Here is a 26701-nt window from a genome sequence, read left to right on the forward strand (position 1 = left end):
ATATAGAATTTTCTCCTATTTTGTTGTGTCTATGATTTTCTGTCACTTTCTTTCTGTCACACCGGCCTATATGAAATGTATGTAGTGTGTGTTTTTTTATAATCACTATGGGGCAAGTCGTGGCCTAATGGTTAGAGAGTCTGACTCGTAATCCTAAGGTTGTGGGTTCAAGTCTCGGGCCGGCCACGACTGAGGTGCCCCTGAGGAAGGCACAGAACACCCCAACTGCTCCCCGGGCGCCATAGCATAAATGGCTGTCCACTGCTCTGGGTGTGTGTTCACGGTGTGTGTGTGTTCGCTGCTGTGTGTGTGCACTTTGGATGGGTCAAATGCAGAGAACAAATTCTGAGTATGGGTCCAAGATAAGTAGATTTCAGTGTACTGGTAAAAAGGGTTAAATTATAGTACAGCAAGTGTATATTCCAGTCTGTCCTTTTGATTATAGCAACTCCTTAATCCTCTTCAGAATATTCAGAATGTGTTTGAGTGACAGAGTGATACCTGTAAAGCTCTGGTTCTTGCTTCAGCTGATTGCAGGCTACTCTTCAGCCTGGACAGCTCCTCTCCCATGATCCTCCTCTCTCTGTCTCCACACTGCACTGCATCCTCCTGTAGTGCGACTGAGGCCTGAGCTAGCTCTAAACGTTCTGCCAAATCATGTTTCCCTAAATACACACACACACACACACACACACACACACACACACACACACACACACACACAATAATTTAATGTTTTATTATTAAAGTCATGACAGTTCAGTGTTCTGTGGAATTGGAAGTCAGGAGTCATACCCTGCTCCAGCTCTCTTAGTGTATGCTTCATCTGCTGGACTTGTGCATTGCTCTTCTCCTGACTAGCCTGTAGATCTGTCACTTGCCTGCTCAGATTCAGCACCTGAGACTGGGCCTCGTCCTTTAAGAGAAAGATGCGATTTCAGTTTACATTTAGTACAAACTAGGCATTTCAGTCCAATTTCATTACAACAAATGAATTACTGCCTACATAAAGTATAAAATATCACAGGAAAGGGAAGTCCTGTTTTAGTACATAGGAAAAAATTCTGTCTGCATTCAGAATAAAGCAGACATTTAAGTCTAGATCAAGTAAAACAGTGACAATTTTGTCAAATAGGAAACATACCTTGTTTCCTCTAAACGGATTAATAAATAAAATGGTATTTTGTATAAAGGTTGTAATTCATTTGGCGGCTTGTCAGAATACCTGGGCTCCCAGTCACCTATGAATGAGAAACACTGCTTACAGTGTCCTGAGGTATTTTATGGTTATATTAAAGTGTTGTGTGTGTGTGTGTGTGTGTGTGTGTGTGTGTGTGTGTGTGTGTGTGTGTGTGTGTGTGTGTGTGTGTGTGTGTGTGTGTGTGTATGTGTGTGTGTGTGTGTGTGTGTATGTGTGTGTGTGTGTGTGTGTGTGTTTGTGTGTGTGTGTGTGTGTGTGTGTGTGTGTGTGTGTGTGTGTGTGTGTGTGTGTGTGTGTGTGTGTGAGCCCTACCCTCTCTCTCTGGGAGTCCCTGAGCTCCTGCTGGAAGCTGCGCAGTGCCACTTGAACAGAATCCAGATCCAGCTCTCCATCTTCTCCAACGGAACGAGTTGGAGAAGAGCTGGACACAGGATCACCTCCTAAACACAAATATAAACACAAACAAACAGACAACATAATCTTACATGACTTTTTATAATGTTTGAAACTATTTATTTTCTTGTAACTTGTAAAAAAAAGCACCAAAACCATTGTTTTCACATTGTTTTACATGCTAAAATGGTTAGGGTTAGGGTTAGGGTTAATACTTATTGCTTAAAGACCACCAAGTTCCTATTTGTATTGTTTTAGAATATTCTTTAGTATTTATGCACAAGTTGTATTTGTATGTTTGTATTTTATTTTTCTAATTGAACTTTTTCTACTTTTTAATTGTGCTGAACCTTTGGAAGGAGAGTGAGCTCTCCACGGTGATGGGTTCCTCCCTCTTGGTCTTGGGGTGGGTGACCTCACCCTGTGGCCGATGCCCAGAGTGCGTCGAAGGGCAGATGTTAGACCGCTCAGCTTGCGCTCTAGATCAGTGCGTGTAGCATCAGTCTTTGCCAGCTGCTCCTCCAGACCGTGAACTCGTCCCTGTGCTAGGCTCAACTCCACAGTCAGATCCCTAAGCTGCACCTGGGCCTCCTGTAGAGCCCCCTCTATGCGGGTGATCTTTTCCTGCTGGCTCTGCTGGCTGTGTTGAATGCTGAGATCCCGCTGACGTTGGCTATCCCTTTCGACACTCTGTGCCTCCTCCAGCTCAGACACACGCCGCTGCAGGCCTGACACCTGCCAGGAACACACATGTACAGATATACAAATAACATGTGCATTGTCTAGTTGTTCTAATTAGATGTGTAGTGTGTGTGTTTGTGTTATTGCCTGACTCACCTCCTTCAGTGCTGCCTCTCTTCCAGCATCGCTCTCCAAGACTCTCTGTTTGAGGGCAAAGTTGTCTCTTCTGCTTTCCTCCTCTTTCTGCTCCTCCTGAGTTAGACGAGCCTGAACTTCTCTCAGCTCTTTACTCCGCTGGGTACAGTCTGCCTCTAGAGTCTTTACCTGTACATGTGCGCACACACACACAAAGGTAAGCAGGCTCCTACTTGATAATGTCTAAGTGACAAATCTAATATTTTGCTCAGTGACTTTTCACTGGCTAGATATATAGTACAGGGTAAAACGTTTGAATACACCTGACCATTAAACCCATATGTTTTTGTGCATTGCAGTCTTAATTCCCCGTGCTGTTATAATAACCTCCACTCTTCTGGGAAGGCCTTCCACTAGATTCTAGAGTGTGACTGTGGGAACATTAGTAAGATCAGGCACTGATTTCAGGTGAGAAGGCTTGGAATATACTCATGTTCAATTCAAATAGTAGGTATCTGTGTAGGACACTGGAGTTCCTCCACACCAACCTGTTCAAACCATGTCTTCAAGGACCTCAGTTTGTGCACAGGAGGAAAAATATTATGCTACAGCCTACAAATACATCCAAAACAATTGTGTGCATCCAATGTTTTGACAACAGTTTAGGGATGCCCACATACTGTATGGGTCTGATGGTCATGTTGCAAAAACATTTTGGCCAAATAGTGAATGCAGATGCACCTTGCGGCGTAATTCTTGCAGTTCACGGCGCGCATGCAGGTGAGATTTCTCAAGATCACGCAGACTGGACCTCAGTTTCAATGCCTCCTGCTGAAGGGAGGACTTACACTCCTCAAGAACTGCCAGTTTCTGCTCCCTCTCCTCCAGAGATCTCTTCAGACTAAGTGAGACAATGACAATCAGCTTTAATGTGAGACAATGACAGTCAGCTTTAATATATGTCCAGCATAATAAATTGCAATATGTATAATTTGTTTATTGATGCATGAGTCTTTGCCGTTTTCTCATTCACATATTATCCTGTTAGTCTAAACAATACCTGTATCATCTTTTGCATTTTAGTAACATCTTATACAGCAAAGAAAAGCAATAATCTACATCCAGCTGAAAACCTCCTGTCCTGAGTACTCTACAGAGGTACGTGAGTGAGGCACACGCAGGTAAATGTAATGAACCGAACAGATTAAATGTAAATTGTCCTCAAATCATTTAGGCGGTAGTTTAGCTGAATTGCTGTCATTTATTTGTGAATGAACTCCCACCCTTCCTAAGTCCTCAGTCTCTGTTGCATGCATTAAAGCTAAAGTAATTTAAATCCTGACATGAAGTTTTGACCTAAAAACCTCTAATTGGCCAAAACGGTAACAAGAGCATCAATCAGAAAACCAGAACAGTATTAGAAATAAGAAGCTAAGATCGACATTCAGATCTAATGTCTCTGTTAATGTCAGCTCGGGGCTACTGAACTATTAATGTTCATGTGGGTCAGGATGAGGTTGAATTTTGAGGCTGCACACAAAGCAAATCATTTGTAACCGCTTGATGGTGGTTAATGATAAAGGATGATGTTTGATAATAATTATCTTCCCACTGGTCTGAGAAAACCTTAACCTTTTGAACATCCGGGCAAACTCGAAATGAGAATTTGGATGCTAGTAAAAACCCTTAACCGAAAACACTGTGATTCATGGATTGAGTTTAATCTGTTTTGAATGTATACAGTAACAGGATATCTGATGTAGTCCTCTTCTTTCACACTTATAGACTACTTATCCTCTATTATTGCATACTGTCTATAGAATATAATCAGCCACCCTACAAATACCAAAGGCCAAATGTTTTTAACTCACTAATTTCACGTCACCTTACATTTACATTGTTTTAATTCAAATGTATTTCAATAAAAAGTCATTTTAAAATGGACAAAGAGACAGGCATATTTTAGCTTTTATATCTAGATTTTTATTGGGTCAGATGTTTACAGAGATGTGTATTATATATAGCAATTGGTAGCTTTGAATTTTAATGGCTTAATTTGAATCGAACTCATGATGCAGCCTTTTACAAGCTATTGTAAGTTTAACTTTAAGTTTAAGTTTAACTGGTACATTAGCCATTCTAATGCCCTTTCACACATGTGACATTTATTTATTTGTTTGTTTGTTTGTTTGTTTATCTATTTATTTATTTAATAAGAACATCATTTATTAATTCATTATTTTATTACTGAATTAGCATTTTCTCTAAAGCCTGAGATGTTTGGAGGTTCTGTGGTTTAACCATTACACAGCAGTTTTAGTCAAAATGAATGCATTTGTATATGAAACATTAATGTCAGATATACTATTCATACAATTTGTAGCTTTGTGATGTCACGCTTGGCGATACATCTCTTCATGTATGTACCTCTATATACACATGATTAAAATGGATGGGATGATTTCTATTAGAAGACACCCATGCTAGTTTTAACCTTAGTGCCAATGCTTGCATAGTAGGATGGGCTATACAGTATGCATAGGCAGGTGTAAATATAAGCATGTTTGTGTGCTGGAGTGCATTAAACCTGTTATTGTCACTCTCAGCTCTTTTGACAGCAGCTCGGAGTTCCTGGTTGGAGGTGTGGATGGCCTCCCTCTCTCGGCCCTCATCTCCCAGAGCTCTTTTTAGCTCCAGACTTTCTCTACGCTGGGCATCTCTTTCCTGAACACACTCACGAAGCTGCCGATGAGCCTCAATCAGCTCCCTCCTTCCGGCATCTCGGCTTTCCTCTGCCTCAACCAGTTCCCTCCGCAATCGCTCCACCTGAGAAGAAAACAAAAGGACAGAAGAGAAGAGAAATGACATTTGAAGCAATATTGCAAAGTTCTAAAGCTGCTTAATCTGTATACAATCACTATACTGTGGCACCCATATGGATAGGTTTCCTTTTGTGTCTGATTCCTGACAAGGTTTGTTCCATATCTGTTTGTACCATATAGTCTGGCTAGTTCATTAGGAATAATGATTATACTTTACTATATGCTTTATGTCATTTCAACCATATATATATATATATATATATATATATATATATATATATATATATATATATATATATATATATATATATATATATATATATATATATTTGACCATGGTATAATATACTGTATCTGTGTACACTGATGAGGAATTTTGTTGTCAGATTATATTAGCTCATAGTAAAGGTGAATAATCCAGACAGTTGTATTCCATACGTGGCATAGAAGATGGGTGTGCAAGGACGGCTCCCGTTCCACTTTCCATGGTTTGAATGAAATGGAAACACACTCTATTAGTAAAATTCCACTGCTCTCTCCTATTCATTTCTCAATGCTTTTGAGCACCGCACTCCTCCAAGCAGGTCCACTACAATTCACAATGCTATAACGGCATCGAAAATAGTTTTAGATTGTACGAGAAATAAATCAGAGGTACAGATTGGCTCTGTTACACACTTGCATTAGACTCGCTCAAGTTGTGGCTCGTTGTCCCTGAACTGCGTAACCTACATTCAGGTAATGGTTTGGCAGCTGCTCTTTGTTTTATGGTGCAGATTTCTGGGGCTCAGTAACCAAAGTTCAACCACAAAGACAAAATGAGAAACACAAGAAAACGAGAGAAAAAAGGAGCGAGAGAGAGTGAGACAGACAACCCTTCCAACCATTGCTGATTTCAGCAGCATGATGGGAAACATCAGCCCTTTGTGAGTGAAAATGAGAGTGTGTGTGCATGTGGGTGTGTTTTGGGGAGAATTTGTGTTAACAGGGCCACACAAGAAGGTTTCTGCTCATAAATTCTAACGTGAGAAAAACAATGCTGTACCATTCAGGCCCAGGGTGTCTGTCTTTAGTTCATTGATTTGGAAGGTGAATGGTGTAATATGTATATATGTGTATATATGTGTGTTTGTGTGTGTGTGTGTGTGTATGTGTGTGTGTGTGTTAGAGAGAAAAAGAAAAAGATAATACACTGGTGGGGAGGGAATAGCTTAAAGGGGTCAGGGTGAATATGGCTAGTACTTTGCAAGGAGAAAATAAACTTTCTGACACACGGGAATTTATGAAGACGGCTAAATCCATCGCTAAGGCAGGCGTCGTCTCTTTTCTCACTCCTCCCGACCACCACACACTCTCTCACTGCTGGCAGTTAGTCAACATCTGACCTGGCAAGTCAGAGGAGGATCAGTAAAAATAATCAAATACAAGGAGAGAAAGGCACAGGCCACCGGGGCCAAGAGAAAGATCACACATACACACACTTGAAGGAAGACTAAAACAGAAGAAAACCACAACCAGAGTTAACAAGCTTGCCAGAGCCACTGCGTTGAAATCGGCTCTTCTTCTGTGGTCAGAAAGATTTTAACTTTACACTAATAAGACATATTGCCATACTGACTCACATAAACAGAAATGGTGTTTAACAAACCAACCAGTGGCATTCTAGGCCTATTTAACTGCAGCATAGCAAAGCCAACATCAACAGCGTGCAGTGGTAAACGCTTCTCCACAGTACTGGTACTAATTGGTCTAAACTGGGCTCCCACAGGACTCTTGCTGCCTTCTGAGCCTATTCCTCCTTCCAATGCAAATAAATTGACCTCCCAAGATGCAAAATATTTGCTTTCCTGGCCATCTCAGGTTTTTTCCATGCTAATGACAATACAATTGAATTAATGAAGCATTCTGATGATCTGATGATTCAGGACCACTGGTCTCACCTCCTGCTGAGCCTCATGCCTGTGCAGAGATACTTCTCTGATCTGCTCGTTCAGTCTCTTCTCTGAGATCTCTCGAGACCTGAGAGACTCTTCAAAACGCGAGCGAAGCTGCTGCAGCTCGCTCTGCAGACTTTCCATTGTATCCTGCAGGGAACAAGGCATTTGGCATGTTAACCTCCTGTAAAAACAAAACTGATGCCTAGTATTTTCTCTGCATTTACCTTATCCTGTTCCTGTTTGCTTAGAAAGTCCCGGTGCATGCGCTCCATCTCCAATGCACCCGCTTCAAGGTCCTGCTGCAGCATGAGAATACGTTCAGCCAGAGCTGCCTTTTCTGCCTCTTTCTCAGACAGTGCCTAAAAAATGACAACAGCAGAACGATTGGCTTGAATTTAAATAATAAGCCAAATATATCCTGATTTAGACTAAATAAATCAGAAGTATCTGCTGACATATACACACACAGACTAACACACACCTGTTGTTTGTGGCATTCGGCCTGTAACAGGCTGTCTGTGCAGTGCTGCTGCAGTTTGGCCAGCTGCTCCTGCAGCTGCTGCAGTTCTCTGCGACTGCGCAGACGAAGATCCTCATACTCTGCGCGCAGCTGCTCCTCAGCCTGCTCCTTCTGTGCAGTCAAGGTCATTCGTATACATTCCTGATGCAGAGCAGATGCACAGAGTAAAGATGCGGTCTTAATTAAACTTCCAACTAAAACCGTGTTTATAAACTAAAAATGTGTTTATAAAGCTCCACTGCTCCCTAGTTTAGAGGTCTAAGAGCAAAACTTGATCCAATCTAATAAGCTGCCAGATTAAAAAAAGTCCTTAATATACTGTATTATGTTGTTGTATAGTGTAATGTAATAATTTTGTATTGTTGTTACAGTGTTAGGTATGATAGTTATAGTGAACAGCCAACATTTCTCAGAAGGCGTTTAACCTGGTCATAAGCGTTTTTGATTTTTCACATTAAAAAAATAAAATAAAAATTCTTTGTTAGTGTGAATTAAGAGATTGCAAATTTCAGTAATATGATGTTTGTAAATTATTTGTCTTGCTACATCCCTGAACTGTGTATACATTTACTTGGCTAAATGTAATTTGTGAAAACCTTCTTGAACTGTTTAATTTTCTAATGTCTGCTACTTTCTAAGTTTCTTTGCTAAATTCTGAAGCTAGCAAAAACTAATAAATAAATAAATAAATAAATAAATAAATAAATAAATAAATAGCACCACCAAAGCTGTGGCCTTAAAATGTACTTCCACCGGTATTTAAACTGTGAAATCCACTCTAGAGACAAATAAATCAAGGAAGACCATTTATTTTTAGCAAACTAGCTGACTGGAAATATCCTGCTTCACTTTTTCTATACAAAACAAACACTCAATTCAAAAATGCTAACATTGAAATATAGCATGTTATTGTATGTATATTGCATGTGGAAAGGCTTTTTTGTTTGTTTGTTTGTTTGTTTTTTGTAAAAAAAAAAAACAAAGACAGTAATAAAAACAGTGATTTACTGTCTATTTCAGTGGATATATATATAAGTGGAACCTTCTCCTTCTGCTCAGCTTCCAGTTGTTCCTGATGCATGTGTTGAGATGCAGCGAGGCTTCGCTGGGCATTTCTCTCAGCCTGGGCTAGCTTCAGTTCCAATGCCTGTCTCTCCTGAAGAGCCTGGGACACTTGCTTTTCTAATTCACTTTGGACATGAGACACCTCACCTGTGCACAAGTTACACAACGTCACTCATAAAATGTAATGTATGTTGCTCAGTTCCAGTTTGGTGGGAACATGAAATCATAAGACTCACTTGAATTATCTTTATGCAATACACAGTGACAGTGCTGACATGTAAATAGTGTATAATGTGGACTCTCTCTGTGAAGGGACTGTGCTGAACTCCAGAAAAGAGAGTGGCTGACCCTTTAGACCAGCTGTTTCTTAGCTCCGGCAAATGAAATATATCTCTGGAATAGCTGAAATATGGGCCCCGTGTGGGCTTTTTTTGGGGGGCCTTAGGCTCCCGGAGAGATACTCACATGTCAGAGCCTCATTAGCCTGCTGGAGACTGCCTCTTTCCCCCTCTAACCGAGCCTGTTCATCCTCCAGAGACGAGATCAGCTCCTGTCCATCAAACAGAGCTGACTCCAGAGACTCTGTCTCCACTCTAAGAGAGAGTGAAAGAGAATCATAGAGACTTAGAAAAGTTGGTAACTCTTAAATATGAGTTCATAGTGCTACAGAAGACATAAATAATCCTTTTATGTCAATTGACATAAAGTTATATTTATACAGACTAATATATGGCTGTTGTCCTAAAGACTGGATAAGTGATGAATTATTTTGATGAAAAAATATTGTTATGACATCATGCCAAATGGCTTAGAATATTTTTCTGATATTCCAGAATAGTAAAGAAATTAACATCATACATGCAACACAAAACTTTCTTTCATTTATGGTCACAAATAATACATAACTCTTTATATAATAGACAGAATATGCATAACTATCATTACAGTTGGCATAAGTACTTTACTAATTTACTTCACTTTACCATTACAATTTTCACTGTACTATTACTCAATATACATCATGCTAAGAGTACCCGAGCTACATAGTCGGTCATAAAAACTTAGAAATTGTCCTTAAGAGAACCTTATGTTACTAAAAATCAGGCAACCCTGGGTGTTATGTATTAAAATTCTTGAAATTGACAAAACCAGCTAGTGGGAATAATCTTCATAAACGCTCATAGGGTTTATATGAGTTGATAGAAATGGCTTACTTAGACGGCATGAGCATTAACTTATAAAGTTTTTATCAACAAGCTGTCTTTTTCTCTGATTCATATTCGTCATTTCACTTAGAAATTTCTGAAAATCATCTTTCTGATCTTCCTCCTCTTAAATTTGACAAGACAAAAGTACTTGAACTAGAACCACATGCAGCCAGGAGTAATGTTTCTGATTACATAGTGACCCTCAATGACTTTTCTGTTTCATCATGTGCAGCAGTAAAAGAACTTGGTGTAATTATTGACTCTAGACTTTGAAGCTCTTGTAGATAATATCTTTGGGTAGCATTCTTTCATCTCAGAAATATTCCTAACATACAGTAAGAAATATAATGTCATTACACGACACAAAAACAGGACCATTATCCTGTCCACAATGAACTGTCTCCCAGTAAAAAAATTTCGCACTGATTATAAAATACTACTATTGATCTATAAAGTGAAGACAATGAAAGAACATCATGATTGAACATATGCTATAACACACCTACTATGATCAAATTTGCAGGTTATTTGTTGGTACCTCGAATAGTAAAGGCTACCGTAGGGAGCTGAGCTTTCTCTTACAAAGCCCCGCAGTTATGGAACAGACTCCCAATTAGTGTTTGGGACTCAGACACAGTCTCAGTGTTTAAGTTTAAGCTGGAAACATATGTGTTTAGTCAAGCATTTTGGGAATAGTTTTTTCTTAGGTAAAGGAGCAGATCTGGAGGGTTCATGGGCATAGAGTGTTTTGGGGAACTGGGATGTCTGTATGTTGTGATGTCATCCCCCCACACATTTATTCAGGTATGTTGATTGTGGAGAGGCTGGCTGCTTTATGTCCCAGGAAGCTCTCATGTCTGCGTTACCTTCTGGCTCTCCCTTTTAGTAATGCTGTCATAGCAAGTCTTGTCTGAGTCCCAGCTTGCACTCTGCTCACAATGTACATCATCCTTAAATATTACGTGACAAGCAAACCTAATAATCTCTCTCTCTCTCTCTCTCTCTCTCTCTCTCTCTCTCTCTCTCTCTCTCTCTCTCTCTCTCTCTCACACACACACACACACACACACACACACACACACACACACACACACACACACACACACACACACACACACACACACACACACACACACACACATACACAATCACAAGTATATATGAGATCCACATATGAGATATAGTACCACACAGACACCATAGATGGCTTTGGACTACAATAAATCCAAACACTTTTGCTATAAATGTTATAGTATAGTATGGTTGATACTTATGTTAAAACTAGAATAAATTTTCTGAATGAAATTTTAACCATATAGTACACATTTTTTATAATCTGTCACCCAGTTGAGAATGGGTTCCCTTTTGAATCTGATTCCTCTCAAGGTTTCTTCCTATCGTCTCAGGGAATTATTTTCTGGTCACCTTCACCCTTGGCTTTCTCATAAGAAAGATCCTTAATTTATATATTTCTTTAAAATTGCTTCGCAAAAATGTCCATTGTTTAAAGCACTGTACAAATAAAACTAAATTGAATTGTAATTGAATTAAAAAATCTTTTAATATGTCAAATCCATCACTACTAGTATCACTGAAAAAATGATGGACAATGGGGTGATAGTTCAAACAGTTGAAAGCACATCAGACCTCACTTCTGAGTATGACTGATGAGGCTAACAGTCATTAACAAGAGTTTAATGACTGAAAAGACCTATTGATTACTGCCCAAATCCTCACTAAAACACATAGGTGTTTAACATCACTTGCCAGCCTCAGAATCCAAGATAAATACCAAAACGTCGTCCACATTCACTTGCAAACCCACACAAACTTATACACACACTTATACACACACAAGAGTGTGGTCGTGCACTCACTCACCGAAGAGAAGCCAGCTCCTGGGTGAGCGCCTTGGCTTTTCTCTGTTCTGTGGTGAGCTGGACAGTCAGCGTGGCCTTGTCTTTTGCCAGCTCCTCTCTCTCTCTCCCCATCCTCTGCAGTGAGGCAGTCTGGAGTTCAGCTTCTTTTTGATACACACTCAGCTGCTCCAATGCTGCCTGCTTCTGCTTAGTGGCCTACAGTACACACACACACACACACACACACACACACACACACACACACACACACACACACACACACGCACACACACACGCACACACACGCACACACACCACAAATGTACATATGTACTTAGATGTAGTAACACGGAAATACTTCCATCATCAAATCATCAAACTAAACTGGATTTAATAATTCGTTCACACCCATGTCACTGTAGTTTCAAATTAGACTACATGACCTTCTCTAGCAGGTAAAATATTCACTACGTTGTGATCGTTAATCAAATCACTACTGGAAGCCTTGAAATTTCTCAACGTGTCAATCAGTGTGGGTTGCTGGACTCGAGCTGTGAATGAGCACAGGAACAGTGCCAAACTGTTTACAGCGTGCAGCCAAACAGCAGGTTGTCCAAATATTTCCCCGAAACACGAGACTTTTCCCCACTGAGCGTGTAGTGAACCATTTGATATCAAGCAAGAAGAACCTTTATATGATATGCCAAGTTATTCACCTGAAATGTACAGCATTTAGCATTTAACTGAAATGGGGTGAAAGAAAATATGAACAGCTTAAATAGTGTGGTTTAAAACTGAGAATATGGCTTAAAATTTTGCTATATTAAAAATGTTCTTGAAAAAAAGAAGTTTGGTGTCCCTTCTTGATCTGGTCTTAATCATCAAATCAAGAAAACCTGCTTTAAATTCCTCACTGTCTTGCACATAACTTACTGTCTAGAGCCACAAGTTCAGGATGTTAATTTACTGCTCCTCTTACTAGTCTCCTCTCACTGAATATTACAAATCTGTAATATCAATCTGTGCTCTCCTCCTCTTCTTCCTTCACACTTAACAGCCCTGATGCTCCAATTCCTAAGAGTTTCATAAAATACACACTTGGGCCAAAATTTATATTGAGAGTACTCAGAGTGCAAGGTGTTGAGTAGCATGGCAGATGCGTCCAATATCTCCCCTCGGCTTTTTTAATATGACAACGAGACGCATCAGTGTGCAGCTGAGAGCTGTGAATCACTGTGTGCACCCAGGTGCAGGCGAAAGAAGGCCAACCTGGACAAGCTGCTCCAGCGTTAAGGTCCTCTCCCTCTGCAGTGCACTCAGCTCTGCATCCAAACATCCTCGTGCCTCTTGGAGGTGAACGTGTGTGGCCTGCAGAGCTCGCTTCTCGGCCGTTACGTCCAGCAGCTCCTGCTGCACGTGCACCAGTTCCTCCCTGGCTGTTGTCCGCTCAATCTCCAGCTCCCTTTTCCGTTCACTTAGCTCTGCCTTGTCAGCCTCCACCTTAGGGAAAGCATCAGAGGTCAAAGGTTAATCTAGATATATATTTGGTTTTAGATGAACTAGTTATGGTTTTTATTTGTCTGAGTAAATGTCAATATAATGAACGACTATTTCTGGGTTTCAGACCTGTAGCAGTAGGCGGTTCAGCTCCACCTTGTCTTTGGCCAGGCCTTCACTCAGGGCACCCATCTTGGCTAAGGAGTCTCTGAGTGTTGCTGCTTCGCTCTGCAGTTTGGTAAGCGTCAACTCCTGCTCGGCATTCTGGGCCTCTGCCTATTTAGAAAAGAACCACTGTAAATTCAGCCATACGGTTGCTGAATAAACAAATTACAAAGGACAGTTTAAAGTGCAAAGCAACAAAGACTGTCCAAAGATCAGAGACACGAATGCAAGGTTTGAAGATGATAATAATGATGATGAGTATGATATAATGCTATAGGGATGTAGTTACATTAGCAAATAAATAATGGCTCAAAACTGATTGGGTTACTGTTTGTGTGGAGTTTTACATATTGCTCTTGTGTCCATGTTGTATCCTTCCGAGTTCTTCAGTTTCCTTCTACTTCCCAAAAAATACAAGTAGGTGGACTGACTATATGCTAAATTGTTAAACAGATGATCTGAAATTCTAATTATGGTGCCTTACACTGTGTTTTGCCCAGGATAGGCTCCAGATAAACTGGAACAGTTACTAATCAATGAATGAATGAATAAAAAAATGAATGAATGAATTGATTAATGATCTATAATGGACAAATTCAAATACATTTTATTTTAAAAAATCTTTATGTTACTCAACACCAGTCCTTGACTATTTTGCCAGGCCAAGTGTTTTTGAATCTCTACTCTCCTGCATTCTGTTTACCACCAGCTCATATACATTGTCCTAACCTGCATTCAATACCAACAAGGTTTTACAATAGCGTTTCCTGGGGCTTGTAACCACACATTTCCCTAAAGCTTTTAGAGTTTTATGGGCTAACACTGAAAATGAGTGGCTGCTCTCTCACTGTGAGATGAAAGATCTCAAGAATGCACTGTTGCAGAGAAAAACTTCAAAAGCTGCTAATAAGTAGAGCTGTATAGCCAATTCAAGGTCAGAGTAAACAACTTCCAGTAATACTGCATCGGAGCTGGATTTCTGACAGCAAAAAAAGCTATTTAGTCAGTGGATAAATAATACATTAAATGTGCATAAACATAGTTTTATGACTTTGGCAAGAGTATATTTCATACAGGTGAGAACAGTTATGATATAAACTAAGAACATGTGGCAGTAAGAATAATGGACTTGAATTAGTGAGTACGTGAGTCATTAGAAGTGTATGTGGGCGGTGAAGGCATGTTTTGATGTGCATGTACACTTTATATGTGCTGAGAAGCATCATATTATAGGTTTGTGTTTAGAATATATATATAGTGTGTGTGTGTGTGTGTGTGTGGCACCTTAGACAGAGCCTGTACAAGGCTCCCCTTCTCATCTTCCAGTACTTCTTTCTGTAGTGTGAGCTGACTCAGAGCTTCTTTTACAGTCACCAGCTCTTTACGCATATCCGAGTGCTTGGCCTCCAGCTGTTCGATAGTCCGCTGACTACACAGAACACACACACATACATCAGTGCACGACTGCATGCTTAGAAACACAATTCAGCACAAGATGTTGGAGACTCAGAGCCAAACCACATGTAAAATGTAGGCAAACACTGACAAACATTCACACAAATCCACACATACACACTTGAGTTCGCTTCCGCACACAAGCAAACCGTTTTCTATAAACATGGCCTATTCCTTCCTGTGGGTCATAGAGCATCTCATTTGTAAACATTTCAACGCTTGTTTTTCTACAAAGCATAGGTCCTCCAGAGGTCTGTCATGCTGTCATTTTAAACAAGAAATCCCTAAGGTCACAAATTATATTCATATTCAGAGGAGTAGTACAATAAAATATCTTTGACTTTAATGGCATCTGTAAACAATGCTTCCTGGCTTGGTGAAAGTCTCCTCTGAGGACGGCATGTGTTAGTAATATTGCTTGTAAACAAACACAGGCCGCTGGGGAAGGTCTAAACTTGCGCAACATTGTACCTCCTCTCAGCTTCAGCATGTGAACGAGCCAGCTGCCTCTCCAGGTCCTCCCTCTGCTGCCGGAAGAGCTCTCTCTGCCTCTGGTTATCTACAGAAGAGCTCCTTAAACGCTCCAACTCTGCCTGATCAGAGTTCAACTGGTGCTGCAGAGTAGAGAGCTGCTTCTCCAAGTCATCCCTCTCACTAGAGTGACAGGAAGGCAGAACAGGATGGAGAAATCAGGTCACATGTGTACGGATGGCTGTTGCAAAGCTACCATATGGCAAATTTTCAATGTTTTCAGGACCAGATGTGAAATTAAAGCTAATGTCAAATGATCATCCTCAAGAATGGGACAAAGTATCTTCCCTCTCAAAACTCCCAAAAGCCAGCTGATCTACATACTGCATCCAAAACTCTGGAACAAGGAAGTCAAGCTTTCAGCTGGCTCATAATACAGATTACTTCCTTGTATTATTAATAAGTCCATTTATAGGTTATTAAAGAACAACTTTGGCACATAAAGAAATGTACAGTCTTTCTTGTAAAATACAACAGTCTTTAGTTTTGCATTGGAGCAAATGTAGTGGCTTACAGGACATTATAATCCCCAGTTTAGCATCATGACACAGTTAAGTCACCTCAAGTAGTAAAATAATCTCAAAGAAGCTTGCTTACAGTATCTGCCACTTTATGACATATCCCTAAAGCAGCTATCTTGAAGCTGGTACTGAGCCAAGTAATACAAGTGATGCATTAAGGGCATTAGTCATGATGCTATTAGTCATATAGCTAGTTAAAAAAACATATCTTAATGTCCTGGCTTTTCGGCTAAGCAAAGAAGAATAGTTTAGTTAAGAGACATGCAAATGACCGGTCTACCTGGAGATAATGCACATTGAGTTGCGATATCTTTGGGCATCCCTGTTGCAATCCTCCCCAGCCCTCTCAGCACGATGGTTCTCCTGTTCCAGTTGTTGGATTCTTTGCTCCAGCTGCCTCCGCTCAAACTCTTTATCCTGCAGCTGATCATGCAGGGTCGTAGCCTGCTCCAGTGCAGCTTCCAGACGTTCCTGTAATTCCTACAGCAACAGAAATGCAATCAATAATCTGTTTCATCCAGTACAAAACATCACTAAGAACACTTTACTAAAAAATTAATTAAGGAAACTTATTAATAAAAAAAATTATAAAGTTTGGTGTTACTTTTTAAATCAAAAGAAATGCTTACCAGCATATGTTAGTATGAGTATAGAGGATGTTTTCTGACTTCCTTATCAGTTTCTGTGCCGGTATTTACCTACTCCAATTTCAACCACCACTTCTGACATTCTCTTACAGAATACTTTGCCTATCATGGATCCGGCACACGTTACCCAGATTCAGGCTATGCTGGCTCATCAAGGAGAACTGCTTGAGGACTTTCAGGAGCAGCTCAGCATGGTTTGCCCTCAGCCAGAACTGAATCCAAACGTATGGCTCTACCTGTTTGATGACTCCGCAGATCTATGCAAGGGATTTCATAGATATTGTGCATATTGTGAGGACTCCACCCATTGTGTGTTCCTACTGACTTTGCTCACACAGAGAGCGCTCGATTGGGCATCTGTCACATGAGATCTAGACCCCCAGGTAAAAACCTCATACCAGTATTTCTCTTGCTTCATACATGAGGGTTCAATGACAAGTTTCAAACACTGCTCCAGGTCTGTGAAAACTGATGCTGACTGAGGTGAATTATGACATGGGCAACCGCAAACTGCTTTCCATTAAAGAGGCTGTCAAAGAATGGAGATACTGGCTGGAAGGATCCCAAGGCCCGTTTCAGGTCATAACTGACCACAAGAACTTAAGAGTATTTTCTTTTTCTACTTTTGGCTTTTCCTGTTAGGGTTTGCCACAGCAGATCATCTGTTTCCCACTAACTCTGTCCACTGCATCCTCTAGTCTTACACCAATTACCTTCATGTCCTCATTTAACACATCCATATATTTACTCTTTAGCCTTCCTCTTGATCTCTTACCTGGAAGCTCCATCACCAACATCCTTCTACCAATATAACTACTCTCCCTCCCCTGTACAATCATCTCAATCTAGCCTCTCTGTCCTGGTCCCCAAAACAGCCAACCTTAGCTGTCCCTCTGATGTGCTCATTCCTAATCCTGTCTATCCTAGTCACTCCTAAAGAAAACCTCAACATCCTCATCTCTGCTACCTCCATCTTTGCCTAATGTCTTTTCCTCACTGCTACAGTCTCTAACCCATACAGAATAGCTGGTCTCACTCCTGACACTTTTAAGAAATTAAGAGTATTTTAAGTGTGCTAAATGTCTAAAACCCCAGCATGCACGCTGGGCCTGTTTCAACTTCTCCGTGACCTACAGACCCTCTCCAGGAGACACAAACTTTTCAGCCAAGAGTTGGACACGGAACTCTTATCCCCATAATCTGGGGATTAATGTGAGCTTAACGTCTACCCGCAATTGAGCAGCCAAACCAAATAATTCAACCAGGAGCTGGGGCTCTGCCTAAGGTTCAGTTGTAGTCATGAGCAACACCAATGAGTGAGTCCTCCATTAACTAGCTCCCAATACATCCAGTTATACCCGACTCTCCACTACCATCTATAGTGATTGATGAGTAACAAACCTATTGGGTCCACACCATTATAAACTTATGAAAAAGAAGGGACAGGCTGCAGTATCTCACTGACTGGGAGAGATACCTACCTAAGGAGAGGTCCTGGGTTTATGTGAACTATATCCTTGACCCTGCATTAATTACACAGTTCCACCAAGCACACATTGACCACCCTGCACCCAGATCCAAAGGATACCCAAGAAGTAGGTTTTCTTAGAAGGGAGAAATTTGTAATGATGCACCCGCTATCTCCCCTCTAGTCTGACTAAGGGAACCCTCACCAGAATATTGAGATTGCCAGTTCACTTCCTTAGTGTTTAAATTAAATGCTGCTTATGGTTCCTTCACCCACTGGCTCTAGCATGCCCTTACATTTATATTCAGTTTATACATATACAATATAATACTATATATATTGGCAAAAATACAAGACATTACTAGTATTGGGAAATTTGTATGTTTTGCTATATGCCAAAGAAATTGGGTTTGAGGTCAAAAGTTCAATATGAGACAATAGATCAGAATCTAAGCATCTATTTCCTTATATTAACATCTAGATGTGTTAAAAACTTAAAACAAGGCACATTCAGAGCATGGTACTTGCAGTTATTGCAAGCAAGGGACATGCAACATAATATTATTCATTCATTTTCTACCGCTTATCTGAACTACCTCGGGTCACGGGGAGCCTGTTATCGGGCATCAAGGCAGGATACACCACGGAGTGCCAACCCATCGCAGGACACACACGCTCTCATTCACTCACCCAATCACACACTACGGACAATTTTCCAGAGATGCCAATCAACCTACCATGCATGTGTTTGGACCAGGGGAGGAAACCGGAGTACCCGGAGGAAACCCCCGAGGCACGGGGAGAACATGAAACTCCACACACAAGGTGGATGTGGGAATCGAACCCCCAACCCTGGAGGTGTGAGGCGAACGTGCTAACCACTAAGCCACCGTGCCCCCCCACATAACATTATTATGTTCTAATAATTTTGCTCCCCTTAAAGTTTGGTGTCACTTCATTGTCACCAAATGTGCACAATTGCCTCGAATGTCTTTGTATGCAGTGGCATTAAGAATTCACATCACTGGAGATAATTGGCTCAAACTTGTTTCAAAAGCAGTGACCCTCTGCACAATATGAGCTTCACAAATACATGGATTATCAATGTTGGTGTGGGAGAAACCTTCATTGAAGAAAGGGAAAGAAAGTTTCGTTGACCACAACCACTTTGTATACCTTTGAGATGAATTAGAATGCTGACTGTGCACCAGGTCTTTTCACTTGACATCAGTGCATAAGCTCATTAATGCTCGCATGGCTGAATGGGCAAATCCAATCATTCATGCTCCAAAATGTTGTGGAAAGCCTTCCCAGAAGTGGCTGTTATAACAGCAAAGGGAAGACTAACTCCATATTAATGAAATGGTGTCTTTGGAAAGGGCACGTGGGTGCATGAAAAAAAGGGTTATATGAATTTGGTCATATTTAATAAGAATTATGTGTAGTTTACAAAGCAATATTAAGTTTGTGATGATCACAGATTCAAAATCTGATTCTACTGCTTATACTTATTTTAATTAAAATAGTATGTAATCCAGTGGCTTGAATTATTTAGTAAGGGTGTGATCAATTTGCATAATACTAATGTTATTCGGTTATGTTTGAAAATCTTTGGATGGTGCTGACAGGAAGAAATGACTATAGTGTTAATTGAATTTGATTATATTGTGTGTTGCAGTATAGTGTGGTGGGCAATATTGCTGCCTCACAGTGCCAGGGTTCTGGGTTTGATCCTGAGCTTGGATGAGTGTACAGAGTTCAAGTTTATTTATGGCTTTGAAAAAATATGATCAAAACATGTTGGCTGAACGAAAATTGTGTCAATGAAACTCGGTTCATTCACGTCGGCCAGTCAGCTAAGTGAATTCAATAAACTTTTTTTCAGTGTGTGATACACCCTGAAAAAAACACGTTTGACCATAGAATACACAGTAAATGTCATCAGTTAAAAAATTTTCACTAAGGAATATTGTGGCAAATGCTGCTGACCTGAGTTTGTATTTGCCATTTGGACAAAGCCATTCGTACAGCTTTCAGAGTACTATCACGCTGAGGAGAGGAGGGATGGATAGGGGAAATGGAAATAATCTCTTCTCCTGGACTGTCTGAGCTGCTGCTGTCCATGTCCTCATCTACAGCCTGTGAAGTTAAAATAACAGAATGAAATGCCAGTAATAAAAGCTACAATTGAATACATTTTTAATTTTAGCTATTTTTTCTGGATGTAGATTTCACTTTCGAGAAATGACTTATAGTAAATAAAATATAGTCACCAACATTATTTAATTAGCTAGCCATTCATTTATATAATACTTGTATGCTTAACCTGATGGATGCTGTAGAGGATCTGCTGTAGACTGGCAACCTCACTGCGTAAGGTGTTCGTCTCAGCTGTGACCTCGGCCCGACTCAGTTCCTGTGCAGGAACAAATGTTAATAGTACATTTATTAATAGTAATAAAATATTCAAAATACTGAATCAAAATAAGCAAAACAAAAAGAGTAAAATGTAATTAAAGAAGTTATTCAGTTCAGAGCGAGAGGAACAGATCCATTTAACATATAGCTCTCAATTTTCTTTTCTATTTATTTATATATACTATGTCTATCTAAAGATTGATATTCTTGTGTGATGTCTGTGATCAACACAGAACAAGAGAATTTATTTCATGGGAATTCCACAACAATTAACATCACTATATAATCGATAAAGAGATTAATAACAGAAATGGAGGTTATTCACAGATGAAACAGATTTATTAAAGGGATGAGATTGAGAGAGTGAGATGAGCTGCCAAACTTTTAGTTAGTTTGTTTGTTTGGTTGGCTGATTGGTTGGTTGGCTGTTTTTTTTTTTTTCTGGTAAAATGACAAAAAGTAATGGAGCATGGGCTCCTACCAGAACCTTCTACCTCTATGTCACACTCCCTGTAGAGTCTCACCGTCTTGTCCAGCCTGGATTGCAATGATGCCAGGCTGCTCTCTTTCTCACTGTTTTGAACTTTTAGATGCTTCACTGTGTCCTCCAGTCCCTGGATCCTAAAAGGCATGTATACATTTACACATAGCTGACAAACTCTCCATCCAATGCACATTATTACTAAAAAATATTTAAAAAAAAATCAAGACAATAAATTCACTTGACACTAGAAAATGCATACAATCTTTATTTTGTCCTTAAGATTAGTTAGCTATAACAAGCAAGGTACTACAGTTTACTAGTTATATCAAACTAACAAGAATTACCAGAACCAGAAGGTTTGGACTCAGACAGTACATTAATAAAGTGCCCAATAATGACAATGCATCATATCACAATCTTGGGTACTTAGAAATCTCAAATCACACAATTTAAACAGTGCAGATGGTTTCTTAGTTACATTAAGTAAAGAAGAATTTATTCATCCCCTTAGGGTTCTCATCTGATTCTCATTCATTCCCCACCCAACCCCATAGCCTGCATCGCTCGCAATTACAATCAGCAAAAGGGTAATAGGTCATAGAGCATGGAGTGTAAAGTCTGTTCTCTTCAGTGTACAACCAGCACTGTTGTGAGGATCAAAATGAATATCAATGACAAAGGTGCAATGTCCATGTGTATTAAAGAAAATGAACATTAAACTCATTTTAAAGATTATCATCACACTTCCATGTAAATAAGACACCACTCAGTTGCTGAAGTAAAATATTTGACACTTCTTCAAAATTATTATAACATTCATCTAACATGTAAATAGCACCAAAAGAAACAGAGAAAGTACAGTATGAGCATTTCTGGGGAATACAAAGTACATATCTGTCTTTTCCCTTCTTTTTTTACATTCAGTTGTATTTAATATTATGGTTAATGTGTTTATTCTCTATTCATTCATTCATTCATTTTCTACCGCTTATCGGGTCACGGGGAGCCTGTGTCTATCTCAGGCGTCAGGAGTGCCAACCCATCGCAGGGCACACACACACACACTCTTATTCACTCACGCAATCACACACTACGGACAATTTTCCAGAGATGCCAATCAACCTACCATGCATGTCTTTGGACCGGGGGAGGAAACCAGAGTACCCGGAGGAAACCCCCGAGGCACGGGGAGAACATGCAAACTCCACTAAGGCACCGTGCCAACCTTCTTTGTAATGATTAGTTTTTTAAGTTGTTTAAGTTTTTTTTTTCTTAAAATTTAAGAAAAGAATTATCCAATTAGAATTTCAGATGGTTTTATTTCATATTATGCATTGGTTTTATTTATCACATGTTTATAAATTAGTCAATATTTACCATATTTGAGGTCCAAACTCTTTTCGAGGTTTGTATAGTGCAAATGTATTATGTATGTTCAGTTTTGTTATACTCTTTGTAGTGTACATACTGTATATGGTTAATAGCGTGTATAGAGTGTACCAAAGATCTTTAAAGTTAACTATATGTGACTATGACAGTCAACAAGTTGTCAACAGACCTGGAGTTGAACTCCATTTTCTCAATATTGAAGTGGGCCTGGAGCTGCATGGCTTCTCTCAGTTTATCTTTCAGCTGCCTCTCCAGGGCTGAGACCTCCAGGCCGGTAGAGGCATTCTTCTCACTTTCAACAGCCTCTAGACTCATGCAGGCCGCATGCAGTCTCCGACTCATTGATGCATACTCCCCACGCATATCAGAAAGACTCCTGTAACCACAGACACACAAAGTGACACTTTGGAGTATTGGAACAGAGCAATCACAAATTCTTACAGTATGTGACTAAAGATAGCGTGTGTCCAGCTATTAGGTTCAGTGCACTCTCAGGAAATCACGTTTATAGCTGAAGGGAGCCAGATGGTCGAAGTTATTAGGATCCATCTCGTGACCAGGGACCAAGCTCTTTGAACAGTGTCGTGTCTGAGTAAAGGCCTTGAACATTCTTGGCCATGTGTTGAGTAATCCTTATTACGGCAAATTACTCAACAATGATCACAGCATTTACACACAACACAGGCCAAGTCCTCATCCGGCTCTGATGGATGGCCCAGCATTAAACCATAGGGCACGCCAAGCATCACTTTTCCCACGAGGACCCAGTTTGCTGGGTGACCTCAGTGACCCACTAAGCTTTGATCCTAGGCTGGGTCGGGGAGGGGATGGGCTTGAATGGTAGGAACAGCATAGTTCTGGCAACATGCCACACACTTACCTGTCAGCAAAAGCCCTGAGCTGGGTAAAGGTGCTCCTCAATGAAGCAGCCTGGCGCCAGAGAACTCGACCACGTGCCTGCTCACGACTCAGCCGGGAAGCAGTCACCTAAGGGGAGAGATGCATGGAATTACAGATGGATGGGATTTGGTTGAGGGGAAGAATTAATAGGTTTGTTGGGATTCATCATATGGCCTGCAGATTTAGTACCGAAGGCCCAAACAATACCTTGTGCTTAAAATGGTTGTAATGCTATTCCATGTACCCCATACCTATATACTGTGTTAGCATCTAGGAGTACACACTCCTTTCACACTTCTCTCTCTTTTTCCCATGCCCTATGCACATGCACATTCACACACCAAAAAAAGCACACACTTGTATAATAAAATGCACTCTTCATGACTGTACGTGGCCGAATACAACATTAATGTTGCCAGATGTTTGCTCACTGCAATGAATTCTTGCTCTCTTTATTTTTTCCAAATGACTGGAATGTTTTCACAGGAAACAACAGCTGAGAAAATCACAACAATGATTTAAAACAGTGTCCAGACCGACAAAACAGGGACCAGGCAGGAATTCCACAAGTTCCAGAGTTGAGTTTCATTAGGCTGGATTGAGGAATAATTTTCCTTGAACTGTGGAACTGGGTAAAAAGAATTCAAAGTGTATCTTTCCTTCCGCTCTCCATCTCGCTCTCACCTCCTGTTCCCTTTTTAGTTGCATTTCTCTCTGCTTAGCCTCTCCACTGGCTTTATGGAAGCTCTCTGTAAGGGCTTGGTTGGCTTCATTGGCTTGGTCCAGTTGTTCACGGAGCAGGGCGTTCACCTTGGTCAGACTGGAGCATCTGTGGTACAAACAGAGTTTCAGAATGAGGAAATCTCTGCCAGCCTGGCACTGCCACATGCTAAAGTCTAAGCCATTACATCCAGCTCCACACCACCCTCTATATGACTCCTAAATTTATAAACTCGTAAAGACCTGCCTAACATTTAGCGCTGCCAGACCTGCTTACAGAGGGGAACGTGTATGACAGTTTTATAAAGTCTGTGTCAAACTTTGTTATAATTGCCAGCAGAATTGTTCATCACGTCATTGACAGCAGTGTTTACATCATCTGTGGTAGTCTACACCCAACTCCAAACAGCAGTTACTGCCAGCAAAGTAGCAAGTAAATGAAGAAGATAGCAAAGATAGAAAGTAAGACTCAAAACAATGGAGATACACTGCAGGGGCTGAATCTTGATAATCTGCTGTGGTCCTGATACTGTAGGTGTTTCTGTGATTAGCAGCATAGCTAATAGCTAATTAGCACCAAGTGCAGGAGTCAAAGAATGTAGTTTTGAATTTTAAAATAAATAATCTGATTTTTTACAGTATAATACAGATCAACGATTGAGATTTATATTAAATCCTATGCAAAATTATTGGAACAAAAAGGCCAGTATTTTTGTTTTTTACTAAGACATTTAAGATTAAAAGATAAATTATGAAGCTATAGATCAAAAGGCAAATTTCCTAATATTTACATCTAAATGTTTTCTGCTGTCTAGATGTGCCTTGTTAGATTAATAGCTCTGAATGTCTACTCTTGCTCTGAGTATTAAGTTTCACCTGTGAAGGCTGTAATGGGAAAAAGTGGGACATAAAAGCCATGGGAAAAAGGTAGGACATTTTAAAGCTGAGAAAATTTTACAAGATGCAAACAGCCCCCCTCAGTAAGGATCAGAAGGTAAGATCGGAATTCATAAAGAAAAAAGAAATGAGTTAAATTAACAAAAAGTACGAAGGTGAATATATGAAGGTGAATAAATGTAGGTCCCGATTTTGAACATCTTAAAACATTCTCAGCTAGTGAGTGCAAGCTATACTGAGTGTCATTTAATGGTTATAATGCCTTTGTGGGCTAATTTGGTATATGATATAAATACCTAGACATCTATTTCTTTCGTGCAAGACCTGCGATATGTTTGGGTGTTTGGCCCAAACTGTAACCACCACAGCCTGTAATGTTTTTAGCTTTTTTAATTTTTAACAGCCAGGGCTTTTATTGAAAATTTGCTAAACCCTGAGATGTTGTAGTAGTGTTTAACTAAATTAATAACACTCAGCAGGACATCACACCAACAATATCACTTACCAATTGCCACATGCCATTAAAGTAAATAAAAATGTAAATACTAATCCTTGTACAGCCAATGAATTTGACTTGTGAAAAGTTATTTCTCTTTCAAAGAGAGACTGGCAAAGCTAAAGTGAATAAATGCTAAGTCCCAGTTGATTTGCCCCACACATTCTGAGTGAAATGAGGATTGGTTTTGCTTAGCCTCGGTGCTGCGGGTTCTGACAATGGCACTGTGAGCAGGGCAGTAAAAGGAACGAATGCCTGGCAGGCAGGCAAGCCATAACTGCTTCAATTAAAGGTAAGCGCCACAGTAAATCACCTCCCTATAAAGGTCGGCTCTGGGAAGTGCTGTTAATGCACACTGGCAGGAGAGAAGGAGAACAGGGCCCCACTAACTGAGCCTGACAAATTGGATATTGAATATTTTTTCCTAACGTTAATACTTCTTGCATGTACTCAGAGAGGAATAAAAGCACTTCAGATCTCCTTATGTTCTTCCAAAGCAGCACTCATGCTTTTCCACCATTTGTTAAAGATAAAGTGGAAGCAAACAATAGACAATCCATTTCAGTGTCTTCTTGTTTTTATTTTCCTGAATGAACAACTGAGCTTCTGCTCCAAACTCTCAATTGCTTTCTTTCTTGTTTGCCTGTATTCTCTCTCTCTCTCTCTCTCTCTCTCTCTCTCTCTCTCTCTCTCTCTCTCTCTCTCTCTCTCTCTCTCTGCCCATCTATTCCTTTCTTGTCTCTACTATTCTACAGCTGAGGATTTGTGTAAGTGCTCACCTTTGCCGCTCCTCCTCAAGCAGAGTAAGTTTGCTCTGCGTTTCTAGGCTGTGCTCCTGCTCTGAGCGCTGGAGCTGCTGGGCTGAGGAGTCCAAGTGACACTGCAGCTACACATAAACACACAAAAACATATTAGCTCATAGAAAATACACCAGAAAAAATTGGACTAAGCAGAAGGATGGTGAATGGTGCAGCTGGAGGAAAGTAGAAGTAGGAACTTTAATGTGTCCTACCGAGAGACGCAGCTTTTCCAACTCGGACGTTTTCTCCAGCACCTGCTGCTCCAGATCTCCAGATCTCTTTTTATACTGAAGCACCTGCAGTGTAACAACCGCACAATGACAATAAACACAATGGTATACAGAATTTGCTTCCAAATAAATTAATATGCAGTGAGGATGCATTTGCTGAAGATTTAAGGATGAAGATTAGTGTTACTTGATGGACCTTGGCCTGAAGTTTATGGACCAGCTGGGCCTGTTTCTGCTGGCTGTCCTGGTAGGCCTGCAGTTT

General features: G+C 40.3%; 1 protein-coding gene across 2 annotated transcripts in view; it reads right to left on the reverse strand.

The window, feature by feature from the left end:
• crocc2 (ciliary rootlet coiled-coil, rootletin family member 2) overlaps positions 1 to 26701 on the reverse strand; it is a 58940-nt gene that overhangs the window by 7627 nt on the left and 24612 nt on the right. For both annotated transcript variants that reach the window (XM_027146654.2, XM_047813516.1), the window contains exons 4-30: positions 26636 to 26701; positions 26422 to 26505; positions 26189 to 26295; positions 23981 to 24125; positions 23277 to 23383; positions 22566 to 22772; positions 21048 to 21144; positions 20432 to 20521; positions 20095 to 20244; positions 16271 to 16470; positions 15410 to 15592; positions 14768 to 14912; positions 13448 to 13594; positions 13091 to 13321; positions 11844 to 12037; positions 9220 to 9347; positions 8732 to 8901; positions 7651 to 7830; positions 7394 to 7528; positions 7173 to 7316; positions 4998 to 5236; positions 3152 to 3311; positions 2432 to 2599; positions 1945 to 2329; positions 1514 to 1641; positions 796 to 916; positions 502 to 665 (exon numbers count right to left, since the gene is read on the reverse strand). The exon at positions 26636 to 26701 is cut by the window's right edge and continues 102 nt beyond it. In XM_027146654.2, coding sequence (XP_027002455.2) covers positions 502 to 665; positions 796 to 916; positions 1514 to 1641; positions 1945 to 2329; positions 2432 to 2599; positions 3152 to 3311; positions 4998 to 5236; positions 7173 to 7316; positions 7394 to 7528; positions 7651 to 7830; positions 8732 to 8901; positions 9220 to 9347; positions 11844 to 12037; positions 13091 to 13321; positions 13448 to 13594; positions 14768 to 14912; positions 15410 to 15592; positions 16271 to 16470; positions 20095 to 20244; positions 20432 to 20521; positions 21048 to 21144; positions 22566 to 22772; positions 23277 to 23383; positions 23981 to 24125; positions 26189 to 26295; positions 26422 to 26505; positions 26636 to 26701 — 4275 coding nt within the window. The remainder of the gene's footprint in view (positions 1 to 501; positions 666 to 795; positions 917 to 1513; positions 1642 to 1944; positions 2330 to 2431; positions 2600 to 3151; positions 3312 to 4997; positions 5237 to 7172; positions 7317 to 7393; positions 7529 to 7650; positions 7831 to 8731; positions 8902 to 9219; positions 9348 to 11843; positions 12038 to 13090; positions 13322 to 13447; positions 13595 to 14767; positions 14913 to 15409; positions 15593 to 16270; positions 16471 to 20094; positions 20245 to 20431; positions 20522 to 21047; positions 21145 to 22565; positions 22773 to 23276; positions 23384 to 23980; positions 24126 to 26188; positions 26296 to 26421; positions 26506 to 26635) is intronic.

Source organism: Tachysurus fulvidraco, chromosome 5 (genome assembly GCF_022655615.1).
Source record: "Tachysurus fulvidraco isolate hzauxx_2018 chromosome 5, HZAU_PFXX_2.0, whole genome shotgun sequence".
Lineage (NCBI taxonomy): Eukaryota > Metazoa > Chordata > Actinopteri > Siluriformes > Bagridae > Tachysurus > Tachysurus fulvidraco.